This window comes from Pelophylax lessonae (genome assembly GCF_965119305.1).
Source record: "Pelophylax lessonae genome assembly, chromosome: 1".
In the NCBI taxonomy this organism is placed as follows: domain Eukaryota; kingdom Metazoa; phylum Chordata; class Amphibia; order Anura; family Ranidae; genus Pelophylax; species Pelophylax lessonae.
Window position 1 is genome coordinate 590,092,923 of NC_138768.1, and position 19,628 is coordinate 590,112,550.

At 38.9% G+C, this 19,628-nt stretch overlaps 1 protein-coding gene across 2 annotated transcripts in view; it reads right to left on the reverse strand.

The window, feature by feature from the left end:
- UNC5C (unc-5 netrin receptor C) overlaps positions 1-19,628 on the reverse strand; it is a 514,725-nt gene that overhangs the window by 174,167 nt on the left and 320,930 nt on the right. For both annotated transcript variants that reach the window (XM_082243646.1, XM_082243645.1), the window contains exon 3: positions 9,112-9,333. In XM_082243646.1, coding sequence (XP_082099772.1) covers positions 9,112-9,333 — 222 coding nt within the window. The remainder of the gene's footprint in view (positions 1-9,111; positions 9,334-19,628) is intronic.

The window sequence follows — 19,628 nt, forward strand, 5'->3', positions numbered from 1 at the left end:
TGGATTTTCCTCCAAGTCACCAAGACTAAAAAAAATAAGACCTAACCTTCTTGAACAAGTACACTGCAATATAAGCCTGAAATGAACTCTTATTATTCCCCATTCAGCCAAAACTAAGAAACAAATTTGGTTGGACTTCCACTTAAATGAAATAGCCACTGCTTTTCAAAACATATGGCAAAACTCTATTATCATTTGGCCTGCTGAATAAAGCCAGCCATGTCTAGATGTATATTGTCCACGTTAGATACTTGGAAAACTCTCTGGTGTCACTAAAAGTAAATGTCTCGGTGAATTCAATAAATGTCCATATTTCTCATTTTCAACTGTCTCTGAAACGTAATGCTATTTTCTGGTATTAGAGCAAATAAAATGACACTTTTAGAGGTCTATATATAATGGACAGTAAGAAGATACCACTATCTGTCTTTTGCTGTTCTCCACAATAATACTCTACACCACAGGTGTCAAACACAAGGCCCACGTGCCGAATCCGGCCCTCCAGGCCATTTTATGTGGCCCTCGTACCTCTCCTGTAGCTGCAGGAGAGCTCCAGTCCTCCTCCAGACCTTATAATTTCTGCTTTCCAGCAATGCCTCCAGCTTCTTCCCAGCAGCACCACAAGGTAAGGGAGGTGAACTGTGATGTAAGGGAGGGTGGGGGAATCAACTTTTGATGGTGGAGAGGCTCTTGACGTCTTATGTAAGGGTAGGGGATGCTCTTGACATCTAGTCTTACAGATACAACCGGCCCTTTTGAGGGTAATCATAATGCTGATGCGGCCCACGATTAAATTAAGTTTGACACCCCTGCTCTACACCATGGCCTGCGTCGTATGGCCTGTGCCATGCCGTTTTTTCTGTTCAACTCAACAGAGAGAGGTCTGTGGATGGTATAGAGGTGGTCACATGACTTTGACAAGTAATGCAGTTTCATTGTAGTGGTATGGCCATGGGAAGGCCATACCACTACATCTCATGGCATTTTTGTAAAGTGCCACTTCTGATGTAGGTAAATATTTCCAAAATGGATGATTACACAAAAAAAAAAAATCCTGCATGGATCTTTCCCTTCTCCATCTTAAGTCTCTCCAAGGTCAGATTTATCATAAGGCACATTAGAAGTCTATTGCCTGTGTAGTTATCGGCCACACATTTTTTTAAATCATCAGTAAAAATACAGTTATTTCATATACTGCAGTCATGTGTCCCAATATTGCAAGCCAGCTGAGGACCAGTGACAAAAAACATGTTGTGTGATAGAGGTGATTCTTCTAGAGGGAGTTGGCTTGAGTGCTAAAGGTTGTGTGTCCACAAGCTCCAGAGATAGAAACCTGTACTGAGTATACCTTCACGTTTTAAGAAGCATCAATAATATCACTTTGATAAACATTTGCAAATATCTTGGTACATATTTAAATCATAGTACTTTTGCATGTTTGGCTCAAACTGGAGTTCCACTATAAGGCTGCATAATAATTTGAGTATATGTCTTGCAAATAGAGAGTAGTAGCAGGTATACTTGTGATCTATGATCTCAAGAGCCTTATCACAGCTGTACCCTCTTCTTTTCCTACAGTTAAGGTCTATCAGAAAATAAAAAGCTGTATAAATATATGCAGGTTATCAACATTACAAAGAGTAGGAGGATCTGTTGCAATAATGCTCCCTACACTTAATTGATTATGAGAAATCACTGTTTTCGGTCTGTTCTTTCTGCTCTCAATATTTTGAAAATAAAAAGCAAAATAACAGCTACGGATTGTCCTTCAACATTGAACAAAATGTTTTAATGCAAAATCATGCCTATTTGTATACAATAACCAAGGTCTACAACTATCTCTTCACATTTTTAAGGACAGTTTTTTCCAACAAATAGGGAATTAGTGACCTAAATTTGAAAAGAATTCTCCTATTTCAGAAAGTTGTCTTTAACCACCTCCCGCCAGCCGTATAGACAAATGATGTTCTGGGATGACATCTTATGGTGTTGTCCCACTCTCACTGCTGTAGTGCCTACGGGGGGCACTTGCGCGGTGATCAGCAGCGGACTGTGTCCCTGGGACGCGGCACATTCTGAATCATGGTGAAGAGCCAATTAAAGGCTCTTCATGCATGTGATCAGCTGTGTCCAATCACAGCTGATCACATATAAACAAGGAAATGCTGGTTATTGGCTTTTCCCTCCTCACACTGACAGAGTGAGAGGAGAGGTTAGAACTGATCAGCGGCAATTATTTTACAGGGCAGGTCTGCACAGATAATCAGGGTATTGATCATCGGCGACCTGATTATCAGTGCAGCCCCAACAGTGCCCAGCAGTGATACTCAGTCAGTGCCCAGCATTGATGCCAGTCAGTGCCTAACATTAATGCCAATTAGTGCCCATCAGTGCTGCCTTTCAGTGTCCACCAGTGCCCATTAGTGCCACCAATCAGTGGCCATCAGTGCCGCCTATCAGTGCTCATCAGTGCTGCATATCAGTGCGGCCTATTAGTGCCCATCAGTGCTGCATATTAGAGCCTCCTTATCAATACCACCTCATCAGTGCCCTTCAGTGCCATCTCATCAGTGCCCATCAGTGCAGCCTATCAGTGCAGCCTCATCAATGCATATCAGTGAAGGAGAAAATGTACTTATTTACAACATTTTCTAACAGAAATTATGAAAAACTTTTTTTTTAAAATGTTAATTTCTTTTTTTTTTTTTTTTAAAAATTGAAAACCAAGTGGTGATTAAACACTACCAAAATAAAGCTCTATCTGTTAAAAAAATATATAAAAATTTAATTTGGGTACAGCGGTGCATGACCACACTGTTGTCATTCCAAGTGCAACAGCGTTGAAAGCCAAAAATTAGCCCAGGCAGGAAGAGGTGAAAGTGCCCAGAATTGTGGTTGGTAAATCCTTTATGATGTTGGATTATAGAGATCCTTGAGTGAGACAAACTTTGAAGCTCACTTTCTTAAAGAACTGAAGTTGTGTATTAAATTCACTGTCACCACCGTGCAACCTTGTAAAAATGTTAAAAGCAATGAAATTCTGATTATTAAATGGTAGGAATGCTTCCTATTGAAAATATATATTACCTGTTTAAACTACTGGGATATCAATACATATGAGTGCATATGAGCTTTGAGGAAGTTAACGTCTATTGGCTAACGAAACACGTCACGCTTGTGACGACATCCTGGAAGCAAGCATCCTGCACATGAGCACCTGAGTGGGTGTACACGGAACGATCCGATCAGGAATTTGTATTGCTGGAACCTTGGAGACTGATGCCGACAGAGACAAAATAGCATATGGGTCTGATCTGCACTATGAGACATTAGCAGAAGGTGGTGAGCGGTACTCAGTTTTTCGCTCCTGCATACTCCATACACCTTGCATACTCTGCATATTTTGCATACTCTGCATACCTCCCCACAGACATCCACACTTGGCTCAGCTATAAGCCCCATCCATCTCATCATAATTTCTGGCCAATTATTAACTGCTTATTTCACCCACGCTTGGGACCTCCATTTTGGCAGGAGCTCATTTGTCCTTGATGTAATTTATGCCATTGGTTGTCTATTGGACTTCAGCCCGTCATTGAGAGTAATTCCCAATACATTTCAGCTGCTGTCTGACACCCAGACCTAGAGCATCCCACTGTCCTATGAGAGCTCAACTCTGCATTCTTTTGAGCTCTCTAAATTGAATAGTGATCTATTCATATTGGTATATACCTTATAGTCTTATTAGGCTTGTGTTACAGTGTTGGACTGTGTGCGTGGACGTATGCCTGTGCAGCAGCTGCTTCCAGGTTCAGACAACGTCGTCTTTTTACTTATTTTTATAGGTGTGGTGAAGGTGATTGTACTGCACTATATATTTTCTTTAATTTTGAAGTGTGCCAATTAGTTACTTTTTTTCAACAACTGATGTGTCCTCTGTGACCTCTTGGTAGATATCTTTCTTACTTTATATACTATACAAAGGGTCCTACATTTATTAGGAACAGCATTTTCCAATCAATATAAACAGGAGTATAATCAATACCCTTTTCATATAAATAAATATATTTTTGATGGAAACATTTTCAAGACTTTTCTCATTATGGTATAGGAATCCGAAAGAGTTTTTTATACTTCCAATTTTTTTTTTTTTTTAAATATAAGAGGTAATATATAAGTACTGTATAACAATACTTGTATTGCAGATTATACCGCCATATCACCACGCTGTGTATAAATGAATATTTGAATATACTCCTAATCAACAATAGTAGCAAAATTATAGCAATAAAAAAAAATGAATTCTTCAGTTCGCAGCCACCCTAACACATACTGTTTGTATACATATAAATCTACCACAAATTTGCATAGATCAGGTGGCAAAGGATATAAATCAGTTCTTCAAAAATCAAAGTCACAAAAGTCCCAGTAAATCAGATGTGTGATAATTGATGTTTGGAATTTTCAAAATAAAAACGTGCCAATTTCCTACTTCCCAACCACCACCAGTGCTCCACCGCAAACCCCCTTATAAGTTTTTTCCTTGCATAAAAGCTCGGCATAAACAGCTTTATTAACAAAGCACCTCCTGGCGTGTGCTCTGATTTCAAGATGGTCCACTAGTTCACATGGTAGATCTGTTGCCATTCCCAGATTATGACTTCTTGGTTTACCAGGACAGCAGGGGGACCCAAGGAACGTATTGCCGCAGTGGTGCTTGGTGTGTCCACAGTAATCATATAGCTGTGAGTGTCTAGGTCTCGCTTCTCCTGTTCTATATGTCACTCTTCTATTCCCAAGACACCATAGTACCTGCTGGAGAATAGCAGAGTGACGTATAGAACAGGAGAGCTGAGACCTAGACACTCACAGTTGTATGATTACTGGTGTCTGTTGACACACCAAGAGACACATCTAAACTAGTGGACCATCTAGGAACCAAAGCATGCACCAGGAGGTGCTTTGTTAATGAAGCTTTTTATGTCAAGCTTTTATGTAAGGAAAAAAGTTCTAGTGAGTCATTCCCACCAAGGGGGTTTGTGGTGGAGCACTGGTAACGATTGTGAAGGGGGAGATCTGCACAATTTTAATTTGAAAATTTGCAACATCAGATATCACACATCTTATTTACTGGGACTATTGGAAATTTGTATTGCAGATTGTTTAGTCAGCTTTACCCCACAGCAAGCCAGTTCTAAAAAAAGGTATAGTTATCCATCCAATTCAAAGCCCTTTATTTTTTATCCCAACTATGCCCTCTGCTTTTACACATTGATCCCTGCATACAAGTTACAGTAAGTAGTGTAATGTATTTTTTATTGACTGCATGGTCAAAGATAATTAAGGCTCCGTTCACATGTAGGCGTTTTGGGGCGTTTTTGGGGAGTTTTTCTGCTCTAGGATCAGCTCCCAAAACTCCCAACAAGACAAATCCTATTCATTTCAATGGCCCCTGTTCACATCTGAGCGTTTTGACGCTGTGAGCAAAACGCCCAACGCTCAAAAAAGTACATGAGCTTCTTTTTGGGCAGATTACAGGTGTTTTCCATTGGTCTCTATTCAATCTAAAAACGCCTGCACAAAAATCACGGTAAAAATCGCGGTAAAATCGCAGTAAAAAAAACGCGCGAAAACGCTACGCTCAGGTGTGAATGTAGCCTAAGGCTCCGTTCACATGTTAGCGTATGGATCACGGGCAGAACCGCCGCAGTTCCGCCCGCGATCCGGAGATTAATGCATATCGCGGGACGCCTGTGCGCTGCCCGTTGATTTGCAATAGACCCCCAAACGCTGAGCGATGTTGCCGCGATTTCCGCCTGCCGAATCGCAGTAACATCGCGCAAAAACACGGGACGCAATACGATCCAAAGAAGCTCTTGATCGGGTCTCCATGTAAACAACCCGGAAGTGATCACCAGTCAGTGTGATTTAATATAAGAACTGTGAAAGAGTCACACCACACAAAAACAAAAGTTTTAGATTTTAGAAAAACAGACTTTTCAAAAATGAAATTAGTCATAAATGAGTCCTTATCAGACTGGAACGGATTACATGGAGTCCAGGAGAAATGGGACTACTTAAAAGGTGCATTATTGAAGGCAACAGAAAATTGCATTAGACTTGTCAGTAAAAGCAAAAAAAGGAAGAGACCACTGTGGTACTCAGCAGAAGTGGCCCAAATCCTTAAAAATAAAAAGCTAGCATTTTGTAATTATAAAAAAACCCAGAGCAATGAAGATAAGGAAATGTACAAGATTAGGCAGGAAGAGGCCAAGCAAGTTATAAGAACTTCTAAAGCGCAGGCAGAAGAAAAACTAGCTCAGTCTATGAAAAAGGGGGATAAGACATTCTTCAGATATATAAATGAAAAAAGGAAATTAAAACAAGGAATAACTAAATTAAAAACAAAGGACGAAAGGTATGTAGAAGAGAATAAAGGGCTAGCCGACTGCCTTAATGAATACTTCTGTTCAGTTTTTACAGAAGAAAAAGAAGGAGAAGGACCTCCACTTGAAAGGATGACTAATGAATTGTTTGATGCATGTGTCTTTACAGAGGAAGACGTTCTAAGATTGCTGTCTAAAGTGAAGACAAATAAGTCACAGGGTCCTGATGAGATACACCCAAAATTATTAAAAGAGCTTAGTGGTGAGCTGGCAAAACCATTAACAGATTTATTTAACCAATCATTAGTAACAGGAGTCATCCCAGAAGATTGGAAATTGGCAAATGTCGTGCCCATTCACAAGAAAGGTAGTAGGGAGGAATCGAGCAACTATAGACCAGTGAGTCTGACATCAATAGTAGGCAAATTAATGGAAACTCTATTAAAGGATAGGATTGGGGAACATCTTAAATCCCATGGATTGCGAGATGAAAAACAACATGGGTTTACTTCAGGGAGATCATGTCAAACAAATCTTATAGATTTTTTTGACTGGGTGACTAACATAATAGACGGTGGAGGTGCAGTAGACATTGCATATCTAGATTTTAGTAAGGCTTTTGACACTGTCCCACATAGAAGACTTATCAATAAACTGCAGTCATTGAGCATGGACTCCCATATTGTTGAGTGGATTAGGCAGTGGCTGAGTGACAGACAACAGAGGGTTGTAGTCAATGGAGAACATTCAGAACAAGGTCATGTTACCAGTGGGGTACCTCAGGGATCTGTACTGGGACCAATTTTGTTTAATATCTTCATAAGTGATATTGCAAAAGGCCTCGATGGTAAGGTTTGTCTTTTTGCTGATGACACAAAGATATGTAACAGGGTTGATGTTCCTGGAGGGAAACGCCAAATGGAAAAGGATTTAGGAAAACTAGAAGAATGGTCAGAACTCTGGCAACTGAAATTTAATGTGGATAAGTGCAAGATAATGCACCTGGGGCGTAAAAACCCAAGGGCAGAATATAGAATATTTGACACAGTCCTGACCTCAGTATCTGAGGAAAGGGATTTAGGAGTAATTATTTCAGAAGACTTAAAGGTGGGAAGACAATGTAATAGAGCAGCACGAAATGCCAGCAGAATGCTTGGATGTATAGGGAGAGGTATAAGCAGTAGAAAGAGAGAAGTGCTTATGCCGCTGTACAGAACACTGGTGAGACCTCACTTGGAGTATTGTGCGCAGTACTGGAGGCCATATCTCCAGAAGGATATAGATACTCTAGAGAGAGTTCAGAGAAGAGCTACTAAACTAGTACATGGATTGCAGGAAAAAACTTACCAGGAAAGGTTAAACGACCTTAACATGTATAGCTTGGAAGAAAGAAGAGACAGAGGGGATATGATAGAAACTTTTAAATACATAAAGGGAATCAACTCGGTAAAGGAGGAGAGCATATTTAAAAGAAGAAAAACTACCACAAGAGGACACAGTTTTAAATTAGAGGGGCAAAGGTTTAAAAGTAATATGAGGAAGTACTACTTTACTGAGAGAGTAGTGGATGCATGGAATAACCTTCCTGCAGAAGTGGTAGCTGTAAATACAGTGAAGTAGTTTAAGCATGCATGGGATAGGCATAAGGCTATCCTTCATATAAGATAGGGCCAGGGACTATTCATAGGATTCAGATATATTGGGCAGACTAGATGGGCCAAATGGTTCTTATCTGCCAACACATTCTATGTTTCTATGACATCACTCCTGGGTACTCGGCGCCACATTAAAAAAAAAAAACTGACAGCATTCAAAACAGCCAAACTTGGCATTTTGAATGCTTTTCAGTGCCGAGGAGGGGTTTGGGGTATTTTAGACCCCCAGATCCCTCCTCAAGAGTACCTGGAAAAAAAAAATTTACATGCCCGAAAATATAGTCTGATACCAATATCGGATGACCAAAATATCGGTATCGGCATTAAAAAAACGATATCGGTCAAAAGGGATATAGATGGTCAAGGGTTAGTGCTTTTTAAATATATACATAGCGACATCATGCTATCATAGCAACGTCATGCAACATGAGGCATTTTGCCACAATGATATCATGGTATCAGATAGCTGCTGCTACCACAACATTGAATGTCCCCAAAGCTATGTATAGTATATTATCATATTAGCAAGTTTTTTTTCTGAGAAGTACATGTTAATACCATACACTGATAAAAGTTTTTTCCCCAGAGAGTTAGCATGTATATGAAAAAAGCAGTGTCACCAAAATGGGAGATGTTATCAAACTAAGGCCATGTAAGAAATGCCACTGCTGCATGACAGTCAGGCCCCCTATGTTCCCTTTTCCCCTCTATGGTTTCTAATGTTCTGTGAAGATAACTCAAATTCATATCCTTTTTTTTTAATCCCACAGAGCACAGCATTTGCCCCTTTCTTCAGAAGATCATGATGGAATGACAATGGCCTATATGATTGCTTGGTGAAAATAACTTATCAGAAGGCACTCATTTTAAAAATATTGATGGTGACAAATTGTCAGCTATCATCAAGTATTTTAAAGGTGAAAGGGTAATGGGTAGGTAGACCCTAAACTATTGCTTGGTTTGTCCTTCACTCTTTCACATGCTCACCCTGGGGTTAAATAGGGTCAGATTGTTCAAAAATCTTTAATCATCAACATATTGCATTATTTAAAAGATTTAGGTAATAGTACCTGAGGTTTCATCCACTCTTTCATCTACCACATGGTCTTTCTGATGAACCCACTCGCTGTTGCACTTGAAGTAGATTTGGGTGGCTGGACTGGCTTTACAATACAAGTTTACTGGTTTGTTTTTTACTATGTAGGCCTCTTCTGGTTCAATGAGAAAATGAGGCAACGGCTCTGGTGGATCTGAAGGAAAAGTCTCTGGGAGTTCATGAAAAAAGTCATCATCTGTAATAGACAAGCAAGTTATTACTTAACTTCAAAGCCATTCTGGAAGCGTTTTCAATCCAAAACAAAAATTGTAGAACATCAATAGCATTTTAAACATTCAATAACATTAACATACTGTTTTTGGTGTACTCATTTCTGTACACGGTCCAACCAAATTATCAGTGTAGAAAAAACTGTTAAAGTAAATTGCTGAGGGCCTCTTGCCTCCTCACAACACAAGAAACAATGCCTTCCTATTCCTTTAACACAGCCTTCATCTTGTTCTTTTAAAACCAACAATGCTAGTCTAGCTATGCGATTGACTCTAACGCCTATTCGATGAGTTTGGGTCTTTACACACTCTACATACAATATACACGCATCAAGCAGTTTGGATGTACATTATTGCATACCTATGTGTACATTAGTGTGTATTTTATACATGTTATTGTTGCCTCTTATACATTTTGTTTTTATTCAATAGAAAATGTTGAATAGAAGTATTCAGAAAAAAGGATTCTTCATGCTGCAGATGAGTTATAAAGGCACAGAACTTCAGGATACATGCCTTTATGTGCATTTATCATTCACTTTGATAGGTCTGCTTAATGCCTAAAAATGCAGCATGCCCTATACTGTAGTTCAAGGTTATAGATATAGTTTATAGGCCTTTAAAGTGTTGTAGACAGCCAATTCACTAGTACAGAGCCCTAAGATTTGCACAAATATTTAGTACTTCTTTAACAGAGTAAACTAGGTAAGGGATGGTTTACAAAGGGACACAAAATGATTCTGTTTATGCCAAAATTGTAGCTTGTATGTTGCCTTCAGGGACTGTAGTTGGACACCTCTCTAGTTTATTGTATAAAATTAGCAGCTTGAACTAACCAACTAAGAGACTAATAGCAGGGAGACACACACTGAACTACCTTGCCCATAGGCCTTTAATGTCCAAAGAGGTTGTAACAATAGCAATTCTGTCACTGCATAGAACAGACAACACCATAAGCCAACCTTTTATAGCTGATCTTGTCTTGTCTATGGTCAGAATGAGAGTATTTCCTTATTTCCAGATTTCCTTAGCTTTCAGGTGCACTGAATGAATTTTTAAGTTTGAATTTTACAGAAATATAGGGCTATATGTAATATCTAACACTGCTTGTGTTCCAAGGTAACACTAATGTATACAGCGATAGTAGATCATAATATTAAAGAATTTGTATTCATCCTTCTTTTCTGCACTCTTGTAAATTGTCAAATGCAGTTAATGCCATGCAACAAACAAAATGGTACAATCACACAGGCTTGAGAGTTAAAAGGTTTCGTAAATCATCACCAATAATGTGAAACCTCTCTGGGGAGAAAGAGAATATATTACTAATAATTACATTTATAGATTTTCTTTTGTGACTTGGCTATGTCTTCCACTTAGCAGGTAAAACATTACACTGTCTTAAATATTTAGCCACCACTTCATAATTTTATTTATATTTATTCTGCACCGTGGTCTAGCTTGGTGCATCGCGCTATGCTTACTGTATCTTTTTATTAACATCTTCTATCACAGGAATGAAAAATGTAATAAAAATCTAATCAAAATAAATGGGTTTGTTGGTGGCTAATATAATCTTTGAATGAAAAAAATTAAATTTGTATTTATACCAATAACGGATTAGGGCATAATTTTTAGTACAATTTAAGCCTGGTAAAAGTGGGGTTCCACGGAAACAACCAAATAAACAGTTAAATGCAAATATAGTAGCTGTTTTAGCTGACAAAGGATTTATACTTTATCCACCTAGGCATGCTATTTATTAAAGCCTCATGGGGACCTGACTTTTCTTTACTGCATTTAAGCAATATATCCTTGCATGCTCCCAGCCTGTGGTCGGAAGTTAAGGCGCAACAGCAAACTGATTACTCTTTTCTCTACCCTCATCCTACTGCCCTAATTTACCGCCTCCTACTTATCAATACACTTTAGTACACCTGACTGTGTCCTAGGGTTGCCCCTTCTTCTCCCAGTCATGATATTGTTCCTTTTTCCATTGTAGGGGAACAATCCTGCCACATTGCCTGTGGTGAAACGGCATTCTTCTAATATAAGAAGAGCTGTGGTTGTGCTCCACACTCAAAAATGTGACAAAGCTCTCTCTCTCTATACACATATATATATATATATATATATATATATATATATATATATATACACGTATATACTCTATATATGTATATATATATATATATATATATATATAATATAAATTGACTCTGCCCTGTTTAAAGGTAGGTGCATTATATTGCGATGTAATTATATTTGTACAAGATTTCAAGATATGCAAAAAATTGTCTGAAAAAAAGCAACGGCACAGAATATTCTATAAAGAACAATATCGCCCTGCTGGGGAAAATATTAAAAGTCAACTATCGCTGCTGACTTTTAAGAAACATGTACTTACCAGCTCCTGATGTCCAGCGCTGTTTTCCCTGCAGGTGATTTTTATCAGGGCGTTTAATTTTCCCCACTGCCATCTTGGATTTGGCAGCAGGCTTCCACTCCCTGACCACTAATTGCTGGCCCCCAAAGGGAGACTGGTCCTGTAGCCTCCTGGAATGTGTGATGTTATCCAAGGAGGGTGTGGGTAGGCAGGTTGAGGGAACATCATCCTTGCCTAGGTGATGAATGAGGAAGTGGGAGCGAATACCACCAAAGAAATAAATGCCATCGTATAAGAGGCTAGATGGGAGACTGAGGATGATGATGAGTGTAATTTTCTGATTAAGTTCTGCTTTAAGCAAATCATTTTTGTAAATCTGTTGCAAAGTTTCATGCAAATGCAACAGCATTTTCTTTTGAAAGCTGAAATATTTTGGGCTTTTTATTGAATAGACATGATAGGTAGCCTAACAAAAATACACATAGAAGGTTGACAACACTGCTACAAAACACTGGTCCGACCGCATCTGGAGTATTCTGTACAGTTATGGTCGCCAATCCTCAGAAGGGATGTGATGGAGCTGGAGAGAGTCCAGAAAAGGGCGACTAAACTATTTAGGGGATTGGAGGACCTTAATTACGAGGAGCGTTTACAAGCGCTTGATTTATTCTCCTTGGGGAAGAGACGCCTGAGAGGGGACATGATAGCAATTTACAAATACCGCAACGGTGATCTCAGCATAGAAAAAAAAAATATTCAGTCGCAAGAAATGCATGAGGACACAATGCCATACAATGTGATTAGAGGAGAAGCCTCAGGCTACGATGGGGGTTCTTTACAGCAGTGGTCCTCAACCCTGGCCTACAGGGCCCACTACCAGGCCAGATTTTCAAGATAAATGAAATACATCCCAGGTGATATAATTTGCTGCTCAGTGATTGCAGTACTCTAGTCTGCATCTCCCCAAGGTAATACCTAAAATCTGGCCTGTTAGTGGGCCCTGTAGGCCAGGGTTGAGGACCACTGCTTTACAGTAAGGGCTACAAGACTGTGGAATTATCTGCCACAAATGCTAGTAACTGCGGGGAGTATGGTTATGTTTAAGAGACTCTTGGACATACATCTCAAGGATCAAAACATTCAGGGGTTTGAGAAATTATTACGGCCACACACACCTACAAAGGTTGAACTGGATGAACTATAGTCTTTATTCAACCTCAACTACTATGTAACTATGTAATAAGGTAGAAGTGGCTTGGCATTGTCTGCTTTTATTAGAAAATGCTGGTACTGGCAGAATCTCCAGATGAGATCCTTTGCAGTAGAAAAAAAAAATTAAATATTTATCTGAATTACTTTAGATAATTCTATACAATAAGATATGATGTCAAGAATACTAAAAAATGTATTATCTAAAGTGGTTCTAAACCCTAAATATTTTACCTTAATGCATTGCTTACACTAAGTTAAAAAATGTTGAGCATCAGTATTCCCCCTCACTCTCCCCTCTTTTACTTACCTGAGCCCTCATTAAATCCAGCGCTATGCACGTCTACAGCTCTTTTCTCCCCTCACTTCCTGGTCTCACAGGCTTTGCTGAGGCAGCGGGAGACATTGGCCAGTGACAAGGTAGCAAGGGGCAAGTCCCCCTGTCTGTGTCTATAAATGCAGACAGTGAGCCCGCATGAGTGCCCCATAGGAAGTAGCTTTTTGTGGGGGCACTCATCAGAGGGGAGGAGCCAGGAGTGCTGGCAGGGGACCCAAGAAGAGGAGGTTCAGGGCCACTCTGTGCAATGGAATTATAAGTAAATATAGACCTTTTTTGTTATAAAAAAACAAAGCATGTACAATCACTTTAAGGAGGCAGTTACTTAAATAAAATAAAAAATACCTAGAAACAGCAGCTTAAATATATCCAAGACAACAGCAGGACTTTAATAGCAGATTCAATTTTAGTTGAAAACATTTACTACAAAACAAATAAAGCAAATCTTCTGCAGTCAAGATAGTTGTTACCCTCACATTGCTTTGTTTTTGTTTCCTATGACTGCTGCAGAAAAGTTCTTTTACCAGCATAACACATTATGGTACACTGCTGGTGTCTTTCTTTAATCTTGGTATATTTCTAACACCGCAGCAGGGGACCATTATTTAAAGCAAAGCCATACCTTTAATCATTTACTTCAGGGGTTGGGGAAAGAATGTTTCATAAATATGATAGCAGTATAGTACAGTGTATATAGCCGTACAAGGTGCAGTGGACCCAGTTGTAATAACTCAGAAAAGCTGCCTTGACTCACTTTCATGGGTACCAATGTCTTACAAACACTTATTTATAGGTTTGTTATATCAACGCTTTAATCTTCAAAGTGAATTTGTCACATGTCAAGCAAGATTTCAGTGTTGTAGAGTAGATGTAAAAAAAAACAATATTGTATATTTATGCTACCTATACAGAATAATGAGCAATGGAATATCAGCAGTAATGCATCTTCATCTCTATTGGAATTACATAGTGCTATGTTCTGTACCTGGGTGCAGCAGATAATTATTCAAAATGACAGAGACCGCAGTGAGATATTTCATGTATTCCATATAATGCATAGACTTCTCTAGCGTCCTGTGAGCGTGGGTGATTCTTGTACTCAAGGAACTTTAAATCCTTAGGTCAACATTAATCACTAAATCTAAAGTCAGACACTGAAACTACACAAGGAGCATCAAGATGAGGAAGGGCTCACACTTTGACAGATTTTGTTACACTGTAACTTCCTATTCTTCCTATTCTTCTTCCTATTCCAGTCCAAATGGCTTAGGCCCCTTTCACACATAGGAGTCTGTTGGCGGACTCCGTTTTTCTCAGCGGGGGATCGATCCGCCGATCCCCTGCTGAGTAGGCGGATGGCAGCTCTGTCTCCGCGCTGTGTGCGGAGACAGAGCTGTCAGGTCCCCGCTGTTCTCTATGGGGGAATCGGATGAGAATGGACCGCCTGTCCGTTCTCATCCGATCCCATCCGATCCGTCCTATTTTCCATCCATCCAGATTTGAAGGACCAGATCGGATGTCAGAGGACATGTCTCCGCTGACATCCGATGCCCCATAGAGATGCATGGGGCATCCGTTCAGATCCGCCTGAAAAACTGACAGATGGATCTGAACAGTCCGCTAGTGTGAAAGGGGCCTAAGTTGTGTCAGTTGTAACACAAATCCAGGTACTGACATACTAGGGCAGTGGTTCTCAACCTTTCTAATACTGCAACCCTTTAATACAGTTCCTCATGTTGTGGTGACCCCCAACCATACAATTATTTTTGTTGCTACTTCATAACTGTAATTTTGCTACTGTTATGAATCGTAATGTACATATCTGATATGCAGGATGTATTTTTATTGCTACAAATTGAACATAATTAAATCATAGTGATTAATCACAAAAACAATATGTAATGATATATATTATATTATTATATTATATATTATATATTATAATACATTATTATTATTATAACAATAGCTTTAATAATACAAAAGATGATACATGGCATAGTTCAGTCAATACAGTTCATTAAAGTTTCCTATGATTTACCATTCTCTTTGTTGTTTTTTTTTTTTACATAGCTGTTACTATCACAAGGGGGCCGTATTCACATCAACCACAGCTGAATATAAAAAGACTGATCAGTATCCAGATTAAGTTCCCATGGTATAGATATTTTTTTTTTAGTAGTTGATGATTTTACAGTACATGATTATACATTTACCCAGTAATTATAATTCACGACGTGTCATTTTACCTCCAATACTGCTGCTTTCTACACAGTAGCTGCTCTCTACACATGTGTGACTGGTCTGCATAAGTACATTATGGCGCCAACCCTGTCATATACACCTGTATTTGTACGGGGTGTATATGATGGGATTGGTGCGATGATGCTATTACGCAGGGTACCTGTATGTGGGTGTATCTGCATGTGGGCGAACCCACCTGGAGACGGATAGAGGACCGGTGTCTCGGTTCCTAAGACCATCAGAAATATGTGTTTTCCGATGGTGTTAGGTGACCCCTGTGAAAAGGGTCGTTCGACCCCCAATGGGGCCGCGACCCACAGGTTGAGAACCGATGGACTAGGGGGAATAAGTACCTTTGTTTATAGTAGATGCTGATTGCACAAATGCTGTTTTGATGATAGATTTATTTAAAATAACCAGTAGCTTTGTATTGTAGAATTGCAAGAATGAATTTCTGGCATGTCAGGATGTACAGCAAAGGTATTATTATTAAAAAAACAGTACTTTTATTAATAAAAGCAGCCCTTGATTTTCAGGTGAGTGACTGTGCTAGGTCTAGGTGGAATGGGTGGAATATCTTGGCAAAGTGATGTCATGAGTCTGCTGGTAATATTGCAATTGCAATTGCAATATTTTCTACCTGACCTCAGGAAAATTTCCTCTAAAAAAGTAGGTTTTAAAGTGATAATAAAGGTTATTTTTGTTTTGTTACATATAAAAAAGATGTTATACTTACCTGCTCTGTGCAATGATATTACACAGAGAGGCCCTTTATCTCCTCTTCTGTCCTCTCCTTCTACCTTCAGGTGCCCCCTTAGCAAGCTTTGTGCTATGGGGGCACCCATGTGGGTGCACTCCCGAGCCAGGTTGTATAAGTCCATATACAATGCACCCTACTCTGCCTCTTAGAGTCTCCAGTGAGACCAAGAAGAGAGAGCAGCGGCTCTGAAGCCAGGTCAATGCTGGAGCATGGGAGGTCTCAGGTAAGTGTTTAGGGATAGGGGGAACAGGTATTAGAAGGCTGTCTATCTTAATGCAGAGAATGCATTAGGGTAAAAAAAAAAAACCTTTTGAGATTAGAACCACTTTAGGAAATGTGGGAGAGTAAATCAAATATCCCGTTCTCTAGATAAATTACAGAAAAATATGTATTAACATATAAGATCTTGTATAGAAAAGAATATGTATTCATATAGCCTTTTTGTAAGTAAATTTGTCAAATTCTAGAGCAGAATGGAAGGAAGAAAATTGGTGTATTACTTGTGTGATCCAGAGAGACTAGTTATCTACACATTATTTTAAAATATTACTGGTTCACATGCAAGATGTGAATTGCTTCTACTATGGCCACACTGACTGTGATCAAATCATTCCTATTAATCAAGAGACGTGTACAAGTTATAGGCTATGGGATATAGGCTAGGTTATTGTATATAACATTTAGACATGGAATTAGTAATTTCGTTCATAAATCTGTCCATCATTGCTACACATTTTTTCAAGTCTTATTTTTTCTAATAATTCACAGTACATCATCCTACAGCACCGGATGAGCCATTTCATGTCTGCTCAGAATGAATTTTACTCCTTTTCCAAATAACATGAGTAAATAACTGCTAGCTTCAGACAGTAAAATACAGTATCTATTACGTTTGTTGGAAATATAAAGCAAATTCTTGCAAAATGGAACACAGTGAGTGATGCTTCAACTTCAATTTAAAATGAATGTCTGCAAACCTAATTTTATATGCATCTTTTCAGGAAGATTGAGATACACTGCAGCCTCTGTGGTTGAGGTAACTGTGAGTTACACGTACACTTTAATTCACATTAGGATTAAGAAATCCCTGAGCATTACCTTGTGAAATTAGTATGAGCAGGTGCTGCTGGTTTTACAACCACGCTCACCTTTTATCTTTCCACTTATTAACTGCTTTGTCTGTGCTGAGCAGGGGTCTAAGGAAAGATTAACTTTCTGCAAAGCATTATACTCTAGAGAATGTTGCCTTTTTTACAGTCAACAATGGTTGTGAAGAACTCTATATTAAAGTATAACTAAAGAAAAAAAAAATATTTTAGATTTGCATAGGGTGGTGTGCATTAGAACCATTGTCAGGTTATAACTGCTGCCTGTGTCACCATTAGGGAGATTCACTCTTTCTAATTGTCATTATTATCCAATATTATTGAAAATCAAAGCAAGGGTACATCTAACATTTTAAGTTGCCACAAAAAACAGGAAAATAAAAGAAAACTTCATAAGGAGACACCTGTTTCTTAGACAACTGTCTAAGAGGAGATACCATTAGAAAGATATACTATTATTTCCTGTTGAGTCTGCAGGACAGGAGATGAAGGGAATTATTATATAGAAACACAAATGGGAAAAAAAGAAATAACTTACAGAAATTTTTACCCCCTCCCCTTAGTCTAAATTGAAGAAAAAAGGTTTGCCTTTAAATTTACTTTTAGGCCCCTTTCACATGGGCGCCTCCGTGTCGCGGATTCTGCTTGAGCGGACACGGACACAGTCTCGCTCTCCTCTATGAGAAAATCAAATGTCTGTTTCCATCTGACTTGATCCACCAGACGAATGGAAAATAGGACCACCATATGTGTTTTTTGCGGGCAGGGTCAGATCGGATGGCGGCAGGTGTCCGCTGACGTTCACCACTCTATAGAGGGTAATGCAGTGTCTGATCAGGTCCGCCTGAAAAACTGACAGGTGGACCTGATCGGACAGCCCGTATGAAAGGACCCTAAAGCTGGATACACACTATACAACTTTTGTTGTTAGATTTCCTTTAGATTTACCTTCAACTATGTAGTGCAAGGACTTGCCTGATTGCATACAAATTGAAACGGCTTAGGTTTGACCTCATATTATATGGTTTTGGTAAATCTAAAGGAAAAAAATCTAAAGAAAATTGTATAGTGTGTATGCAGCTTTAAATCTCAAGGCATAGAAAAAACTGTTATATATTTTTGATATGTGTTTTTTAACCATAAAAAATTATTTATAATTTATTGTATATCACCTAGCCTAAATATACTGTACATAGGTGTGTAAGAAGAGTATTACATTATCACATTGACATTTTTTGAAAAACTTCTCTGAAAGGAAATAATAGACTTAACTATTTGGATGTTCCCTTGGTAATTGCCAAAACAATCATTATTTGTATCACAACTGATTAAAGGGTAATTTCTCCTTTACACACAATTAGCAAACGGTCCCCATTTACCACAAATGCATTAAAGTGCGCCATTTTCATAACAAATGCCCATCTCTTCAGTTGCTGACACCTTTGTCCTCTCCTATCCTTGCTGCAGATGGCAGGATGTTCCCAACACTAGATGTGTGACCCCAGAAATCCCCAAACAAGCTCTCCTGTCCCCCTTCCTCTCCCTTTAAAATCTGTTTAGATTCCACAGAAATTGTGTTTTTAATGGGTTAAAGGTCCTCCTATAATTGCATATTAGTAAATGTAAAAGTTTTCTACAGCTTAGCCTACAAAAGACTGCAGATTGCCATATTGCTTTTTCACTCTCCAGGTTGTCGTATACGTGTCCTTTCAAACTGGTGCAATAAAGGGATTTATTTGAAACATCCATACACACTAGCTTCCATTAGCAGTCATAATGTATGACACAAGGTCAGAGAATGATCGGTCCTCCAAGGAATAGTATTTCTCTTTCAATACAGTGTTAGACATTTTTCCTCATCACACATCAACCCTGAGGCTGTGGCATGGTTGTGACCTGCCTCGGCATCCTAATATCTGATTAAAGATGGACATAGAATGGAGCGAGAATAGATCCTGTTCAATATCTGATAAACCCAAGCCTCTAATAGAGCATATACATTTCAAACATTGAGATTCAGCCACGGGCTAAAAGTCCATTCTCTTTTATATGAACACAGGAATAGTTCCTTGCCTCTGGAATTATATAGGCCAAGTTACTAAATAAAGTCAGTCTCTTCGGGATTTAAAATAAATGCTGGTACAGAGCGACCAAATGGATATTGACTATGGTCTTACTGCAGAGGATCACACACTGTGCTTTACATACTGATGTTTTCT